Source organism: Pogoniulus pusillus, chromosome 1 (genome assembly GCF_015220805.1).
Source record: "Pogoniulus pusillus isolate bPogPus1 chromosome 1, bPogPus1.pri, whole genome shotgun sequence".
In the NCBI taxonomy this organism is placed as follows: Eukaryota; Metazoa; Chordata; class Aves; order Piciformes; family Lybiidae; genus Pogoniulus; species Pogoniulus pusillus.
Genome location: NC_087264.1, coordinates 1,457,190 through 1,473,177, shown reverse-complemented (window position 1 = coordinate 1,473,177; position 15,988 = coordinate 1,457,190). Strand labels below are relative to the sequence as shown.

Below are 15,988 nucleotides of genomic sequence, written 5' to 3'. Positions count from 1 at the left end.
CAAGGACTATTAATACCCCTCAAAAATATTTGTGTTAGAGACAGAAAAGGTTGACATAAACAAGACACTTGGGAAACAGTTTCCAGGCGATGAGAACAACAGCTCCCAGATGATCCCTCACGACTTACCTCGTGGATCAGACATTTGTCTATGAGCTGTAAATAGGAACTTATATTCTCTTCATCAGGTCGGGAAACTAAAAGCTGTGTGCATACTGGAAAAACAAAAAGGAAGAAGAGAAGAGAAATGGGCATGGGGACACCGAGCTGGGGCCCAGGGAGGTGCAGTGAACATCCTGGGTGCCCTCTTTCCCTTGTTTCACAGGCAGGTTTTCTCATCAGCAAGAAAAATAACACCCCTATCCCTCAATTCTTGCCATGCCCTACTATATTTAGGGTCAGATTTTGTTCTCTGCAATGGTGGTGTAAATCCAGAGTAACACCAGCATTGGAGTGGCCAAAATTAGACCTGAGCAGATCAGTGGTATAGGATGATTCCTGAGCTAGGGTTGTTCAGCCTGGCGGTGGCATTTCAGCATTTCAAAGGGGCCAGCGAGCACAGAACCACAGAATCATAGCATCAAAGAATCACACAGGCTGTAAGAGACCTCCAAGCAAGCTGGGGAGACATTTTTTACAAGGGATTGTGGTAGCAGGAAGAGAGGGAACAGAGTGAAGCTGGCAGAGGGGAGATTTAGACTGGAGATTAGGAAGAAGAGAGGGTGGTGACACACTGAAACATGTTGCCCAGGAGAGACACTGAAACAGGTTGCCCAGGTGAGACACTCAAACAGGTTGCCCAGGGAGGCTGTGCTCCACAACCTCCCTGGAGGTGTTCAAGGCCAGGTTGGACAAAGCCTTCAGCAATCTGATCTAGTGAAGGGTGTCCCTGCCCATAGCAAAGAGATTAGAAGTAGATTGTCTTTAAGGTGCTTTCCATCACAAACCATTCTATGATTCCCTGTTCTCAGGCTGGAGGTGGGAATGCTCCTGCTCCTATGGCTAAAGTCTGATGCTGTTGCAAACACACTCCTACCCTTCCCAAAGGAATCAACCAGGTTGGAAGAGACCTTCAAGCTCGCCCAGCCCAACCTAGCACCCAGCCCTGGCCAATCAACCAGACCATGGCACTAAGTGCCCCAGCCAGGCTGTGCTTCAACACCTCCAGGCACAGCAACTCCACCACCTCCCTGGGCAGTCCATTCCACACACCAGTGTTACTCTCACACAAGCAGAGTAAGTTCAAGGGGTGCTACAGAAAACACCTGTGGACCAGTGAGGTTCTCCCAGGGTCCTAAATGGGAGGGCAGAGGATGCTCTCATCCCTAACTTAGGACACTGAGTGAATGCCATCCACTTCCAGCCTGGGGCAGGCAGACGATGCCATCCGCCCCTGACCCAGCGCAGGTGCAGAACCAGAGGATGCATTGGGTTGGAAGGGACCCCTAAAGGTCATCTAGTCCAACCCCACTGCAGCCAGCAAGGACGTCCCCCACTACATCAGAGCCCCATCTAGCCTGAGCTTGAATGTCCCCAGTGATGGGGCCTCCAGCCCCTCCCTGGGCAACCTGTTCCAGTGTCCCACCAATGATGCTACCCACTTCTGACCTTGGGCAGGCAGCCTGTCCCATTGCTGTCACTCCCAAAGGTCACTGCCCACTTCGCCAGCCAAGCTCTGACCTCTTACCACAGCACGAGGGTAGCTGCCCTAGGACTGTGACCTGCAGGGAAAGGCTGCTCAGCGCCACCACCGCCAGGGGCAGCCTAGCCCAGAGCAGCTCTCTCCCCAGCGAGGACGCCAGCAGGCAGCGCCGCGCACTCACCTTTGCCCATCACTCTGGTGAACTGTCCAGGCAGGTCACCGTCAGGCAGAGGGCCCCCCCCCGACTCGCCCTCGCAGCCCGCTAAGTGGTGCTGCGGCATCCCTGCCGCGGCAGAGTCCTTGCCCTCGGGGCCGTGGCTGTCGGAGCCCAGCAGGGAGGGGGGCTGCGAGTCCGCGTCCCGGCCGTGCTCCTCCGCGCCCGAGCTCTGCGCGCAGTAGGCTTTGATGGGGGTGAGGATCATTTGGTGCAGCTCCTGCAGCGGGACACGCAAGTTGCCACCTTCCAGGATGTCCTGTGGATTCAAGAGGAGAAGAGGGTTTGTCTCTGCGGGGACAGCTGCTACGACCCAGACTGCTACTTGTAACCCCCCACAAAGCCCCAGCAAAGCCTTGCTCCTGCTCCAGGGCACTAATGCAGCCTCTGGCTCACTGCCTGGGTCTGCTGCTTAGACCAGGGGAGCGTGCAGCTGCTGCAGGCACTGTGTCTGACTATCCATGAACGTGGAGAGACCTGAGTCTCCAGAGAAGAGCATGCCACACCAACCCAAAGCCAGCAACAACCCAGCTTCAGCCTTTCCAGGCTGTCAGCAGGAAGGTGGCAGAGCCAGGAGGGGGACTGAGCCTGTGAGACTCCAGTGCCCAGAGCAGCAAACACCCTGCTCCTTTCCCAGCAATCCACAATCTGCACATTTCAGCAGTGTTTAACTGGAATGGTATTTTGCAGTGTGGGCTTCTCTCCAGTTTCCTGCCCCCAGGCCTGGCCCTTCATGAACATCTCTGCCTTGAAGAGTTTGCTACAGCATCCTTATGCACTGCAAGCATCACGAAGCCCAGGATCACACTGGGGTGCAGGAGCATCCTGCAGCAGCCAAGTAGGAATGGTCCCATCCACTCTGGGAGGAGTGGAATGTCGAGAAGAAAGGGTGGGAAGCCAGGTGGGTTGTGATCACACACACAACGCTGCAGCTGAGCTTAGATCCCCATAGCAAAACCATTCAGCTTGGAGGTCCTGGGGGAGGTCCACGCAGCAAGGAGAGACACAGAATTATCAAGGTAGGAAAAGACCTCTAAGACAGAATGACAGACTCATAGAATCAGTCATGGTTGGAAGGGACCACAACGAGCAGCCAGTTCCAACTCCCCTGCCATGCCCAGGGACACCCTACCCTAGAGCAGGCTGCACACAGCCTCAGCCAGCCTGGCCTCAAACACCTCCAGCCATGGGGCCTCAACCACCTCCCTGGGCAACCCCTGCCAGCCTCTCACCACTCCCATGCCTCTCACTTCCTCCTCACCTCCAGCCTCACTCTCCCCACCTCCAGCTTTGCTCCATTCCCCCCACTCCTGCCACTCCCTCACACCCTCAAAACTCCCTCCACAGCTTTTTTGGAGCCCCCTTCAGATGCTGTAAGGCCACAAGAAGGTCACCTGGGAGCCTCCTCTGCTCCAGCCTGCACAGCCCCAACTCTTTCAGGCTGTGCTCACAGCAGAGCTGCTGCAGCCTCTCAGCATCCTCCTGGCCCTGCTCTGGACACTCTCCAGCATCTCCACAGCCCTCTTGTCCCAGGGGCTCCAGAACTGGATGCAGGACTCCAGGTGGGGTCTCAGCAGAGCACAGCAGAGGGGGAGAATCCCCTCCCTGGCCCTGCTGGCCACACTGCTGCTGCTGCAGCCCAGGCTCTGCTTGGCTTTCTGGGCTGCAAGTGCACACTGCTGGCTCCTGCTGAGCTTCTCCTCCAGCAGCACCCCCAAGTCCCTCTCCTCAGGGCTGCTCTCCAGCCACTCACTGCACAGCCTGCATTGGTGCTTGGCATTGACTCCACCCAGCTGCAGGACCTTGCCCTTGGTCTTGTTGACCCTCCTGAGCTTGGCTTGTGCCCACCTCTGCAGCCTGTGCAGTGCCTCTGGATGGATCCCTGCCCTCCAGCCTGGTTGCTGCAGCACACAGCTTGGTGTGGGCAGCAAACCTGCTGAGGCTGCACTCAATGCCTCTGCCCATGTCACCCACAAAGATGCTGAACAAGACTGGTGCCAGGACTGATCCCTGGGGGACTCTGCTTGTCCACGTCCTCCACTTGGCCCTGGAGCCATTGACAGTCACTCTCTGGGTGCAGCTATCAAGTCAACCCACAACCACCATGCCCACTAACCCATGTCCTGAAGTGAGATATGGTTTAGAGAAGTATCTAAACATTTTGGACTCCCCCCCAGGGATGGGGACTGACCACGCCTGGAGGCAAGAGATTTTTCCTCATAGCATTTGGGTACAGTTCCAGCTTTCCTCCTGCTTATACTGTGGGCTGAGAACTCCCTTTCTAAGGCAGATCCTGGTCCTACCAACAGGAAATAATTGCATTTTGGTTTTACTGCAGCCTGGACCAGAACAGCTCACTCTGGGCTCCTGCATGGTCTGGCTTGTGGAACACTGCTTGGAAAGAGGCAGATTTTGGAGTGAGTCCTGGCTGTGCCTCAGAAGAGGGTCAGAAAGTGGGCAGCTGAAGGGCTGTTCACCCTAATTCCTGCTGCATCCCAGCTTGTTCTTGGACATCTCAGCTTCACTCCTCTCCAAGATCCAGTGTCAGCCTGCTGGGCACTATTTTTTCAGGGAAAAAGCCCTGTTCTGCTAACCAGCAGAGAGGGGTGGAGCAGCTCTTTCCAAGAAAAGAGCAATCTTTAGTGGTGAGACACTGCCCAAAAAATAAAGCTGCACACATGCTCTTGCTTAGCAAAAAAAAAACACCCAGCATTTGGATGGGAAGCCTGGAAAAGCAGAGGTGGCTCCTCCCAAGCAAAGCAGCTCCCAGGCAGCTCAGAGCCCCAGAGCAAAGCCTTTGCACTTTCACTTTGTGACACATGGTTGAATCATTGCATCATAGAATGGTTTGGGCTGGAAGGGACCTGAGAGATCATCTAGCTCCAACCCCCCTGCCATGGGCAAGGACACCTTCCACTAGAGCAGGTTTCTCAGGGCTTTGTCCAATCTGGCCTTGAACACCCTCCAGTGAGGGGGCATCCACAAGCCTCCCTGGGCAACCTGTGCCAGTGTCTCACCACCCTTGCTGTAACAAACTTCTTCCTAATCTCCAGTCTAAATCTCCCCTCTGCCAGATGCACTCTGTCCCCTCTCATCCTACCACTGCAAGCCCTTGTAAAAAGTGTCTCCCCAGCTTTCTTCTAGCCCCCTTTTCAGGTACTGGAAGGCTGCTCTCAGGTCTCCCTGGACCCTTCTCCTCTCCAGACTGCACAGCCCCAACTCTTGCAGCCTATCCCCACGGGGAAGGTGCTCCAACCCTCTGACCATCTTTGTGGCCTCCTCTGTGGACCCACCCCAACAGTTTGATGGCCACAGTGGTGTTGGGTTGATGGGTGGAATCAACAGTCCTTGAGCTCTTCTCCAACCACACCAATCCTGTGATCTTCTGCAATCAGAATACAGTCACAGCTCTGCAGCCCAAAGCCACCCCAACGGGGGTCAAATGCAGCTCCTTCCACTTCCTTCCCATGTTTTATAGCATCCATCAATACCATATTTCAAATCCCAGGTGGAAGAGCAGGGCAAGAGGCTGTGCAATTGCCTGGAAAACATGTTGCTGAAGCAAGCTCAATCCAGAGGGCTGTCTCTTGGATCTAATCCTTATTATGAATAGAGGGAAGTAAATAATGGCTTTATTAGCTGCTGCCATACTCTGAGCACAGCCCCGTATGATAAATAAATAGCCAAGCCCTGAGCTAATGAAAACAACAATAAATAGCAACACACCACAGAAGTATTTAAAAGCCCCTAGTGGGAGGCTCTGTAAGTTGCTGCTTGAAGCTGGTGCAATTAAATCTAACACAATACTGTGATAATAAATTGGGGGGGGGGTGGTGGTGGTGAGCTGCTCCCAGCGAAGCTGCGCTGCTGCTGCCGCTTCTCCAACTGCCTCTTCGGCAGAGTTTAAGCTCTTGTGGAGGAGGCAAAAGAAGTTTCTATTTGAGTACAAGGTTTGACAAGGCCAAGTCCTGCATCCAGTTCTAAAGCCCCCATTACAAGAGGGCTGTGGAGATGCTGGAGTGTGTCCAGAGCAGGGCCAGGAGGATGCTGAGAGGCTGCAGCAGCTCTGCTGTGAGCACAGCCTGAAAGAGTTGGGGCTGTGCAGGCTGGAGCAGAGGAGGCTCCCAGGTGACCTTCTTGTGACCTTCCAGGATCTGAAGGGGGCTACAAAACAGCTGGGGAGGGACTTTTGAGGCTGTGAGGGAGTGCCAGGAGTGGGGGGAATGGATCAAAGCTGGAGGTGGGGAGAGTGAGGCTGGAGGTGAGGAGGAAGTTGTTGAGCATGAGAGTGGTGAGAGGCTGGACTGGGTTGCCCAGGGAGGGGGTTGAGGCCCCATGGCTGGAGGTGTTTGAGGCCAGGCTCAGGCTGTGTGCAGCCTGCTCTAGGGTAGGGTGTCCCTGGGCATGGCAGGGGCGTTGGAACTGGCTGCTCGTTGTGGTCCCTTCCAACCCTGCCTGATTCTATGACTCATGCTTCTATGGTTCTATGATTCTATGGTTCATGCTGCCAGGGCTAGTCCTGCATCATGGTTGAGTGGATGGGTGACCACCAGGACCCAGTGCCATGGGAATGTCACTGCTGCCATGCCACTTGAACCTCAGGTGGTTCTGAACACCCCGCAGCTGGCCAGGGCTTGTACCACTGCTACCAGGTGTATCACTGAATCTCAGAGCCATGAAGGCTGAAAGAGTCCAACCACCAACCCAACATCACCAAGACCACTAAGCCAGAGCCACCCCAGCTGAGTGGGTGCCAGACAAGGATTAGGGCCCACTCTGCAAAATCCAGCCCCAAATGAAACCAGTGTCTGCTGGAGAAGGGTTTGAGACATTATGCAGATGCGGCCAAGCCAACAACAGATTTCTCTGCAGAAGACCCCAAAACCATGTAACTGCAGAGAGCTTCAGCCCAGAATGAACTCCTGGTGTCTTGCAGAAGATGGAAGGTGGCTGTGGTTACTTACCCTTTCTAAAGACTTGAGCAGGTTTTGTCTTTCTTTTAGCTTTTGGATGCTGATGACTATTTTGTGTCTTGCGCCTTTGGTAACGTTCTGCAAGAAGAGCACAGAGCCTGGCATGAAACACTTCCAGAGGGCAGCTGGGCCAGCCCTCACCCTTCCTCCCCTCAACACAAAGGGCTGCTCTCAAGCCCAGTTCTCAGGGCAGGGATTAGCAGGACAGAATAAAATCACTGAGAGACTCGTGGAAGGTTGTCCCGCCCTGGGACACCTCTCATGGTGGGAGTAAAGGTGCTGGCTGCCCTTCTTCACCCTGAGGACAGTGCAGAGCTCAGCCTGCAAGCAGTTTCCAAAGGCTAAGGTGGCAACTGGCCACCAAAGCTCCTGGAGCTGGGCACTGTGGACTGTGCCCCTGAAACTCCTGACCTTAATTCCAGGTGGAATGAACTCCAGGTGCAGCTCCCAGGGGCAAGACTTCCCAGCTGGGGCTCCTGTCCAGAGCAAACAGCCTGAGCCCAGGCCTTCTCCACCGTGGGTTTCCTCACTCCCCCAAAACCAGGCTTGGTTGTTGCGCATCCACCCGTGGGTGCAACCCTTCCCCGTGGGGACAGCACCAAAAGAGGCGCTGGAGGGTCCCACCGAGCGCCCGCGCAAGGCTGGGGGCTGCGGCTGCGCGGGGCAGGGCAGGGGGGGACGTACTTGCGCCTCCAGCTGGCACTCGGTGAGGGCCATCATCTCCTCGTAGGTCATCTGCGAGAAGAGGGCAGCGTACTTGTGCAGCCGCAGGCTCTTCAGCCAGGCGGGGACGTCTGCAGCACAAAGGGAAGCAGGTGAGAGAGGCTCCCGCGGAGGTCACTGCGCCGAGCACACAGCAGCAGCGACAGCCACAGGAGGGGCTGAGCAGGTGACATTCACCGCCCCCACCGCTGCTTCAGACACCTCTCTGAACTTCACAGGCACAGGACACAGTGCTATGGACATGGACAGGGATGGCAGGAGAAACCAGCCCCCAGGTGAGGACACTGCTGTGCAGTGCTCTTCCTGCAGCAGAGGAGGCTCAGGGCAGAGCTCATTGCTGTCTGCAGCTGCCTGCAGGGAGGCTGTAGCCAGGGGGGGTTGGGCTCTGCTGCCAGGCAAGCAGCAACAGAAGAAGGGGACACAGCCTCAAGCTGTGCCAGGGCAGGTCTAGGCTGCATGTGAGGAGGAAGTTGTTGTCAGAGAGAGTGATTGGCATTGGAATGGGCTGCCCAGGGAGGTGGTGGAGTCTGTGTGGCTGGAGGTGTTGAAGCCAAGCCTGGCTGGGGCACTTAGTGCCATGGTCTGGTTGGTTGGGCAGGGCTGGGTGCTAGGTTGGGCTGGATGAGCCTGGAGGTCTCTTCCAACCTGCTTGATTCTATGATATGGATCATACAATCATAGAATGGTTTAGGTTGGAAGGGATCTCAAAGCTCATCCAGTTCCAACCCCCTGCCATAGGCAGGGACACCTCCCACTAGAACAGGTTGCTCAAGGACTCATCCAACCTGTCTTTGAACACCTCCAGGGAGTTTGTGGAGCACAGAAGCACCCAATGTGATCTTTGATCCACAACCTCCCTGAGCAACTTGTGCCAGTGTCTCCTCACCCTCAACCTGTGCCAGTGTCTCACCACCCTCACTGTAAAAAACTCCTTCCTAACATCCAGTTTCAGTCTCCCCTCTGCCAGGTCAAACCCATTCCTCCTCATCCTGGCTTTACAAGACCTTGTCAAAAGTCCCCCCAAAGCCCTCCTGTAGGCTCCCTTCAGACACTGGAAGGATATTACAAGGTCTCCTTGAAGCTTTCACTTCTCCAGGCTGGATCCTCCTGCATGGTAGCAGGAACCAGCCCCTGGATGAGGACACATTCTCAGAGGCTGAGTTTCTGCAGCTGAGCCACAGGGAATTAGCCTGTGGAAAGCTGGAGTCACACCACTGCGTGCCAAGCTTCTCACTGCCCTTTTCCCAGGAACATGGGAACCACTGAAGCTTAGGACTGAGCAAATGGCTGCTCTGCAGATGGCAGACACTGATTTATGGCGTGAGGGAGGATGGGATGTGCTGAAAATTCAAATGGCTGCTTAGAGAGAAGTGAAGAGATTTATGATGGGTTCTCGAGCAGGGGAAATCGATGTGCCAGCGAAGATGGTCCACAGCCTGCTACAGAAGGGTGAACTGGGACCTCAGAAAGCACTGCCTGAAATGACTCCTTCCTTCCCCCAGTTCTTATCTGCATTTGTGCCTGGCTGGATGGGTACCCATAAAGTACTTCCCTCCTCCTGACATCAGCATGGTTTCATGGGGAGGGATGTGAGAGAGGAATCCTTCTTCTGCAAGCATGCAAAACCCCACCAGACCCTATGAAGGGGAAGTCCTCCATGGAGAAGGCCTACCCCACTCCAGCCTACTCAGCAGAAACTCAGGGTATCACGGTTTTGGGGGACCCATGACAACACTCAACCAGTGATGGGAGGGCTCTGCAGGTAGCTGTGCTGCAGCACACCACCAGGCTCATGATGACACTTTTGCTTTGCACCATAAAGGCTTCCAGTGCTGTGCCAAGTCTAGACCTGCTTTATTTAGCGCCTGGCAATAGCATCCAGCAATAGCTCTGTCTTAGCCTACTGAGCTCACCTGCTTCACTCCCTTGTCCCACAGTCCTTGTCCCCTTCCCCATCAGCGAGGCACCCAGGAGTCCCATCTCCACCCACACCAGGTGTGGCACCAATAAACCCCAGTGTTTCAGCCCCACATCCCACCAAACCCAACACCCAGCATGGAGAGCAGTGGAGGGCTCAGCAACTGGGGTAGCAGCACCACCTGCCCTCATGTTGGCTCTGTGCTGTGTGAGTGGTGGAACCCACATCCCATAGCAGGCAGGGGCTGATGGTGTGGAGGAGCCTGAGAGGAAGGGGCACTGCACCATTCTGGGGGGGCATTTCTCCCCATTCTGTTCATGCAGCCAACCTGGGGTTGCTGTGGGCATTGGTGCTCTGCTCACCAGCCCCGAGGCCAGCACGAGGACAACCTCCAATAATCTTCACAATCACCACATGCAGTAACCTTCACTAACACAGCCAATCTCACAGGGATTCTAGGCTGATCTGACTGCAAAGTATGAGGCCAGAAAGAGATGAGAGAGGAGGACAGCCTCAGTGCTGGTACATGCCCAGAGAGCCCCAAGCTACTGAGTGTCAGATGGCAAGTCAACGACCATCACAGATGGTGAGCCAACACCTGGAGCAGACAGGGCAGGCTGGACCACTGGTGTGAGCCCCTAAAGCAATTCCTACATCTCCCAGAACTCTCCTGCTGCCACTGACTCCAAACCCAACTCTTGTCCAAGCAGAGGATGCAAAGAGCCCTGAGCATTTTGCTCAGCCTCTCCATCCTCTGACACACCTCAGGCCTCCTGTTTCAATAAAAAGTCCTTGGGTGCTGCACAAGAGAAGAAACTCACAGCACAGATGAGGGCAGAGGAGCTGCTGAGCATGGATGGGTGGGATTTGGCCATCTTCCACAGGTGCTAAGATGCAGCAGTCCCACAGGCTGCTACCAGAGCCCTCTCAAACCCAGCTTCTGCTGAAAAACACTAAAGGCTCTCAGCCTTCCAGGGCAGAACTGGCAGGCTCAGACCTCAATTCCATTTTAACACAAAATGACATCATTTTAGTGGTGACACACTACAGGTCTGCTTGATCCTGTGTCTCCTGGGGACATCTGCCTTGGGCACACATCTGTGCTGATGGCAAAGCCCACAGGGATACTCTGAGAAGAGAGGTGCAGCTGCACAGAGACATTAACTCCTGCAGAAGACCCACGTCCAACTTCCTCTGCAGAGAGTCAGAGCACAGAAGCAGCAGCTCTCCTCTCCCTCTGTATTAGGGTCCCTGGACAAGCTCCTCATCTGGGGAAGCTTCGATGACCCCGGAGCCTCCTTGCCAGCAGTGATGGCAATCACAGAATCACAACATAGCAGAGGTTGGAAGGGACCTCTAGAGATCACCCAGTCCAACTGGACTGCTAAAGCAGGGTCACCCACAGCAGGTTTCCCTGGATCACAATGCCCAGGTGGGTTTGGAATTCCTCCAGAGGAGGAGATTTTGCGACCTCTCAGGCAGCCTGCTCCAGGGCTCCACCACCCCCACGGGAAAGAAGTTTTTCCTTATCATAGGATCAGCCAGGCTGGAAGAGAGCTCCAAGCTCATCCAGCCCAACCTAGCACCCAGCCCTGGCCAGTCAACCAGACCATGGCACTAAGTGCCCCAGCCAGGCTTGGCTTCAACACCTCCAGCCACAGAGACTCCACCACCTCCCTGGGCAGCCCATTCCAATGCCAATCACTCTCTCTGACAACAACTTCCTAACAACATCCAGCCTAGACCTCCCCTGGCACATCTTGAGGCTGTGTCCCCTTCTTCTGTTGCTGCTTGCCTGGCAGCAGAGCCCAACCCCACCTGGCTACAGCCTCCCTGCAGGCAGCTGCAGACAGCAATGAGCTCTGCCCTGAGCCTCCCCTGCTGCAGGCTGCACCCCCCCAGCTCCCTCAGCCTCTCCTCACAGGGCTCTGCTCCAGGCCCCTCCCCAGCCTTGCTGCCCTTTTCTCAACACCTTCCAGCACCTCCACATCTCTCCTGAATTCAGGAGCCCAGAAGTGGACACAGCACTCCAGGGGTGGCCTGAGCAGTGCTGAGCACAGGGGCACAAGAACTTCCCTCGTCCTGCTGCCCACACTGCTCCTGAGCCAGCCCAGGATGCCATTGGCTCTGCTGCCCACCTGGACACTGCTGCCTCAGCTTCAGCTCCTCTCTCCCAGCACCCCCATCTCCCTCTCTGCCTGCCTGCTCTCAGCCACTCTGGCCCCAGCCTGCAGCACTGCTTGGTTATGTTCAGGCTAGGAAGGAGCCACTCAGCATATGGAGGTATCTAAGATGATTTCATGGTCCTTGGAAAGTCAAACTTCCTACCTCTCCCTGTGGAGCAGCAAACTGCCCACCCATGGAGCTACTCTTTAATTACCAATTACCAGGAGCTAATTGCAAAGTCACAGCACGGCTGCCAGAAACACTGCATCTGATGTGAGCAGCAAAGCGAGGACTGCCCTGCTGCTCACACACACCTTCCCCCAGACACATCCAGCACTGCAGCTTGGCCAGCAGAAGTACATCTACCCTGGAAACTCAGAAGGAAAACAGCTCCCCAAATAGATGTATACAGGCCACAGAGCATCTCCAGAAGTGTCCTTCTGATCCAAGCCATGCATGCACTCACAGCAGGACCCCCCAACTTCTACCCAAACTCTGCTCTGCTCTGTTGAGACCCCACCTGGAGTCCTGGAGCCCCTGGGACAAGAGGGCTGTGGAGATGCTGGAGAGTGTCCAGAGCAGGGCCAGGAGGATGCTGAGAGGCTGCAGCAGCTCTGCTGTGAGCACAGCCTGAAAGAGTTGGGGCTGTGCAGGCTGGAGCAGAGGAGGCTCCCAGGGGACTTTCTTGTGGCCTTCCAGCATCTGAAGTGGGCTACAAAAAAGCTGGGGAGGGACTTTTGAGGCTGTGAGGGAGTGGCAGGAGTGGGGGGAATGGAGCAAAGCTGGAGGTGGGGAGAGTGAGCCTGGACACGAGGAGGAAGTTCCTGAGCATGAGAGTGGTGAGAGGCTGGAGTGGGTTGCCCAGGGAGGTGGTTGAGGCCCCATGGCTGGAGGTGTTTGAGGCCAGGCTGGCTGAGGCTGTGTGCAGCCTGCTCTAGGGTAGGGTGTCCCTGGGCATGGCAGGGAGGTTGGCACTGGCTGCTCCTTGTGGTCCCTTCCAGCCCTAACTGATTCTGTGATTTTGAGCTGTGCCTCAGGAAGCGATGGACAAACAGACAGACAGGGCTCCACAGGGAATAAAGTGTCTGCATCTTCCCCTGGGGAAACCAGGAGCTGGGAGAAAGCCACAAGACACCCTTCCTTCAGCATGCAAACAGAGAAATAAGTGACAGAGGGTACAAAGATAGGTGGAAAGGAGGAGAACAGGTGACATCAGGGGAGGAAGAGAGGTGGACATGAATAGGTAATATTAGGGTAAGAAGGTAGCTGGAAAGGAGAGGAACAGGTGACAGTAAGGCCCAAAGATAGACAAGAAGTAGAGAAGTGACTTTAGAAGAGGAGGCTCAGGGCAGAGCTCATTGCTGTCTGCAGCTGCCTGTAGCCAGGTGGGGTTGGGCTCTGCTGCCAGGCAAGCAGCAACAGAAGAAGGGGACACAGTCTCAAGTTGTGCCAGGGCAGGTCTAGGCTGGATGTCAGGACAAAGTTCTTCCCAGAGAGAGTGATTGGCATTGGAATGGGCTGCCCAGGGAGGTGGTGGAGTCTCTGTGGCTGGAGGTGTTGAAGCCAAGCCTGGCTGGGGCACTTAGTGCCATGGTCTGGTTGCTTGGCCAGGGCTGGGTGCTAGGTTGGGCTGGCTGAGCTTGGAGCTCAGATGTCTCTTCCAGCCTGGCTGATTCTCTGACTCTAGGAGATGAACTGCTCAGCCATGTGGGATGGGCTGTGTCTTGGCCTCCAGCCACCCCCCTCTACTCCCGGGAGCCCTGGAGGGTACTGAAGAAGCAGCAAGCTGACCAGAGGAGCAGGTGACAGAAGCCATGAGAGCCTGCATGCTCCTGGGGAGACCTGGCTGCAATTCAGAGAAGGGACTTGGCAAAGGGAGCAGCAGGTCTGGATGCAGCAAGCTGCAGCCCAGTAGGGACGAGGAAAGCTGCGCATTGGTCCTGCAGGAATGAGGGAGCATGAAGGGAGGGCAGGGAAGGGGCAGTGCTTGGGCTGGCAGGAAAGCTGTGGGGTGCAGTGGGTCACAGGCAGCCCGTGAGGTGTGTTGTTTAAGAAGGATGAGCTCTAGAGCCACAGGAACACTGTCTGTATGGCAAGCTCCGCTCCCAGGCCCAGCTTTGGGGCAGATACCTGCAATAAAGCACAGGCTTTCTGGAGACAAACCCAGCAGAGAGAAGCAAGAACAACTCCAAGCTTAGAAAAGACCATCTGGGAAGGAGCTGGAATGGCTGTGTCTGAGTGAAATACAGTGCAAGGGGGAGGACATGGCACTTGTAGACACCAGAGGCTGCAGACATCTGCTTTGCACGTCCTTGCCCTATGGGACAAAAGCACCATGGCTTACTCAGCAGTGGAGGGAACCAGGTTTAGATGTTTGCACATCTTCCTCCAGAGAAGGAGGATGCCTGGGAATGGGTGCCCAGAGGAAGGGCAAGCATCTCCCCTGGGAGGGCTGTATGTGGGGCTTACTGGGTTGATTACTGCCCATGGCAGTACTACCTTTGGGTTTCACAGAGCTGCCACAGGGATCAATTGCACTACGCTTTACACACTGAGCTCCTGCGCCTGTAGCTGTGGCTCACAGGAACCCAAGCTCCCTGTGGCCTTCTCCCCTGCTCCAGCAGCAGAAATCTGGGGAAATGTAGTGTTAAACAGACCCCTCTGCACCCCTGGCTCCTCAGAAGGGTCTGCCAAACTGCAAGATGCAGCCCCAGGCATGGAAAGTCTTGGGGACCCTTCACGCTGATCACCACTTAGTCTTCAACAGGCTCACGGTGGCCCCTCCAAGCCTGCCTGCCTGCTGCTCCACCATTAAGATGGTGGTGGCACTTGCTGCACTGCTGGAGACAAAACACTCCCTGCCTGCACTACCTGATCAGATGCTTATCAGCTGAGAAGTAAGACATGGTTCTGTGAATGACAGATGACAGCAAGCTGGATGACACCAAGCTAGGAGCAGCTGTGGAGCTGTTGGAGGGTAGCAGAGCCCTGCAGAGGGACCTGGCCAGGCTGGATGGGTGGGCAGAGGCCAATGGGATGAGACTGAACAAGGCCAAGGGCAGGGTTCTGCACTTTGGCCACAACAACTCCAAGCAGCACTACAGGCTGGGGCCAGAGTGGCTGAGAGCAGGCAGGCAGAGAGGGAGCTGGGGGTGCTGGGAGAGAGGAGCTGAAGCTGAGGCAGCAGTGCCCAGGTGGGCAGCAGAGCCAATGGCATCCTGGGCTGGCTCAGGAGCATTGTGGGCAGCAGGACAAGGGAGGTTCTTCTGCCCCTGTGCTCAGCACTGCTCAGGCCACCCCTGGAGTGCTGTGTCCAGTTCTGGGCTTATCACTTCAAGGGAGATGTGGAGGTGCTGGAAGGTGTTGAGAGAAGGGCAGCAATGCTGGGGAGGGGCCTGGAGCACAGCCCTGAGAGGAGAGGCTGAGGGAGCTGGGGGTGTGCAGCCTGCAGCAGAGGAGGCTCAGGGCAGAGCTCATTGCTGTCTGCAGCTGCCTGCAGGGAGGCTGTAGCCAGGTGGGGTTGGGCTCTGCTGCCAGGCAAGCAGCAACAGAACAAGGGGACACAGTCTGGAGCTGTGGCAGGGGAGGTCTAGGCTGGATGTTGTTAGGAAGAAGTTGGCAGAGAGAGTGATTGGCATTGGAATGGGCTGCCCAGGGAGGTGGTGGAGTCTCTGTGCCTGGAGGTGTTGAAGCCAAGCCTGGCTGAGGCACTTAGTGCCATGGTCTGGTTGCTTGGCCAGGGCTGGGTGCTAGGGTGGGCTGGATGAGCTCAGAGGTCTCTCTTCCAGCCTGATCAGATGTTTACCAGCTGAGAAGCAAGACATAGTTCTGTGAAGGCAGAAAACTCTCCTGTCCCACCTGTATAGCCCACGGCCCTCACCCCAGAGCAACACTACTGTGCAAAGTCCATCCAGGTATTTGGGCTGAGCTCCAAGCACCTAAGGCACAGGGGAATCTCAAGAGGACTTTTCCATGCCCTCATTTCATGCACATCAAAGCCACACAGTGCTGAGTCAAACAGCTCCAGGTTGCAGAGATTTATACCTATCTAGATTTGTCTGCAATTAGACTAAACCCAGACCCTGACTTAACAAATGTGATTATTTCCTCCTCCTGATAGATCCTTGCTCTCCACACAACTGAGTTGTTCCATGTTAATGAAAACTGCAGTTGTTTAAATCAGTCTCTGATAGCTGCAGGTTCATTTTTACTCATTTTAGCTGCTGAACAGGAATTTACAGTCTGGTTCTGCCCAGTTTTCAGCTGTTTCTTCTCCCACAGCCTGAAGCTCACTCTCTGCACCTTTGACTGCAGCAAGGTTTCATTTCTGCCTTGTTTACCAATGGGAGCAAA

General features: G+C 55.5%; 1 protein-coding gene across 4 annotated transcripts in view; it reads right to left on the bottom strand.

The window, feature by feature from the left end:
- SAMD4A (sterile alpha motif domain containing 4A) overlaps positions 1-15,988 on the bottom strand; it is a 160,559-nt gene that overhangs the window by 19,693 nt on the left and 124,878 nt on the right. For all 4 annotated transcript variants that reach the window (XM_064145795.1, XM_064145966.1, XM_064145882.1 and 1 more), the window contains 4 exons: positions 7,513-7,622; positions 6,820-6,906; positions 1,823-2,114; positions 129-214 (listed from right to left, as the gene is read on the bottom strand). In XM_064145795.1, the coding sequence (XP_064001865.1) occupies positions 129-214; positions 1,823-2,114; positions 6,820-6,906; positions 7,513-7,622 (575 nt within the window). The remainder of the gene's footprint in view (positions 1-128; positions 215-1,822; positions 2,115-6,819; positions 6,907-7,512; positions 7,623-15,988) is intronic.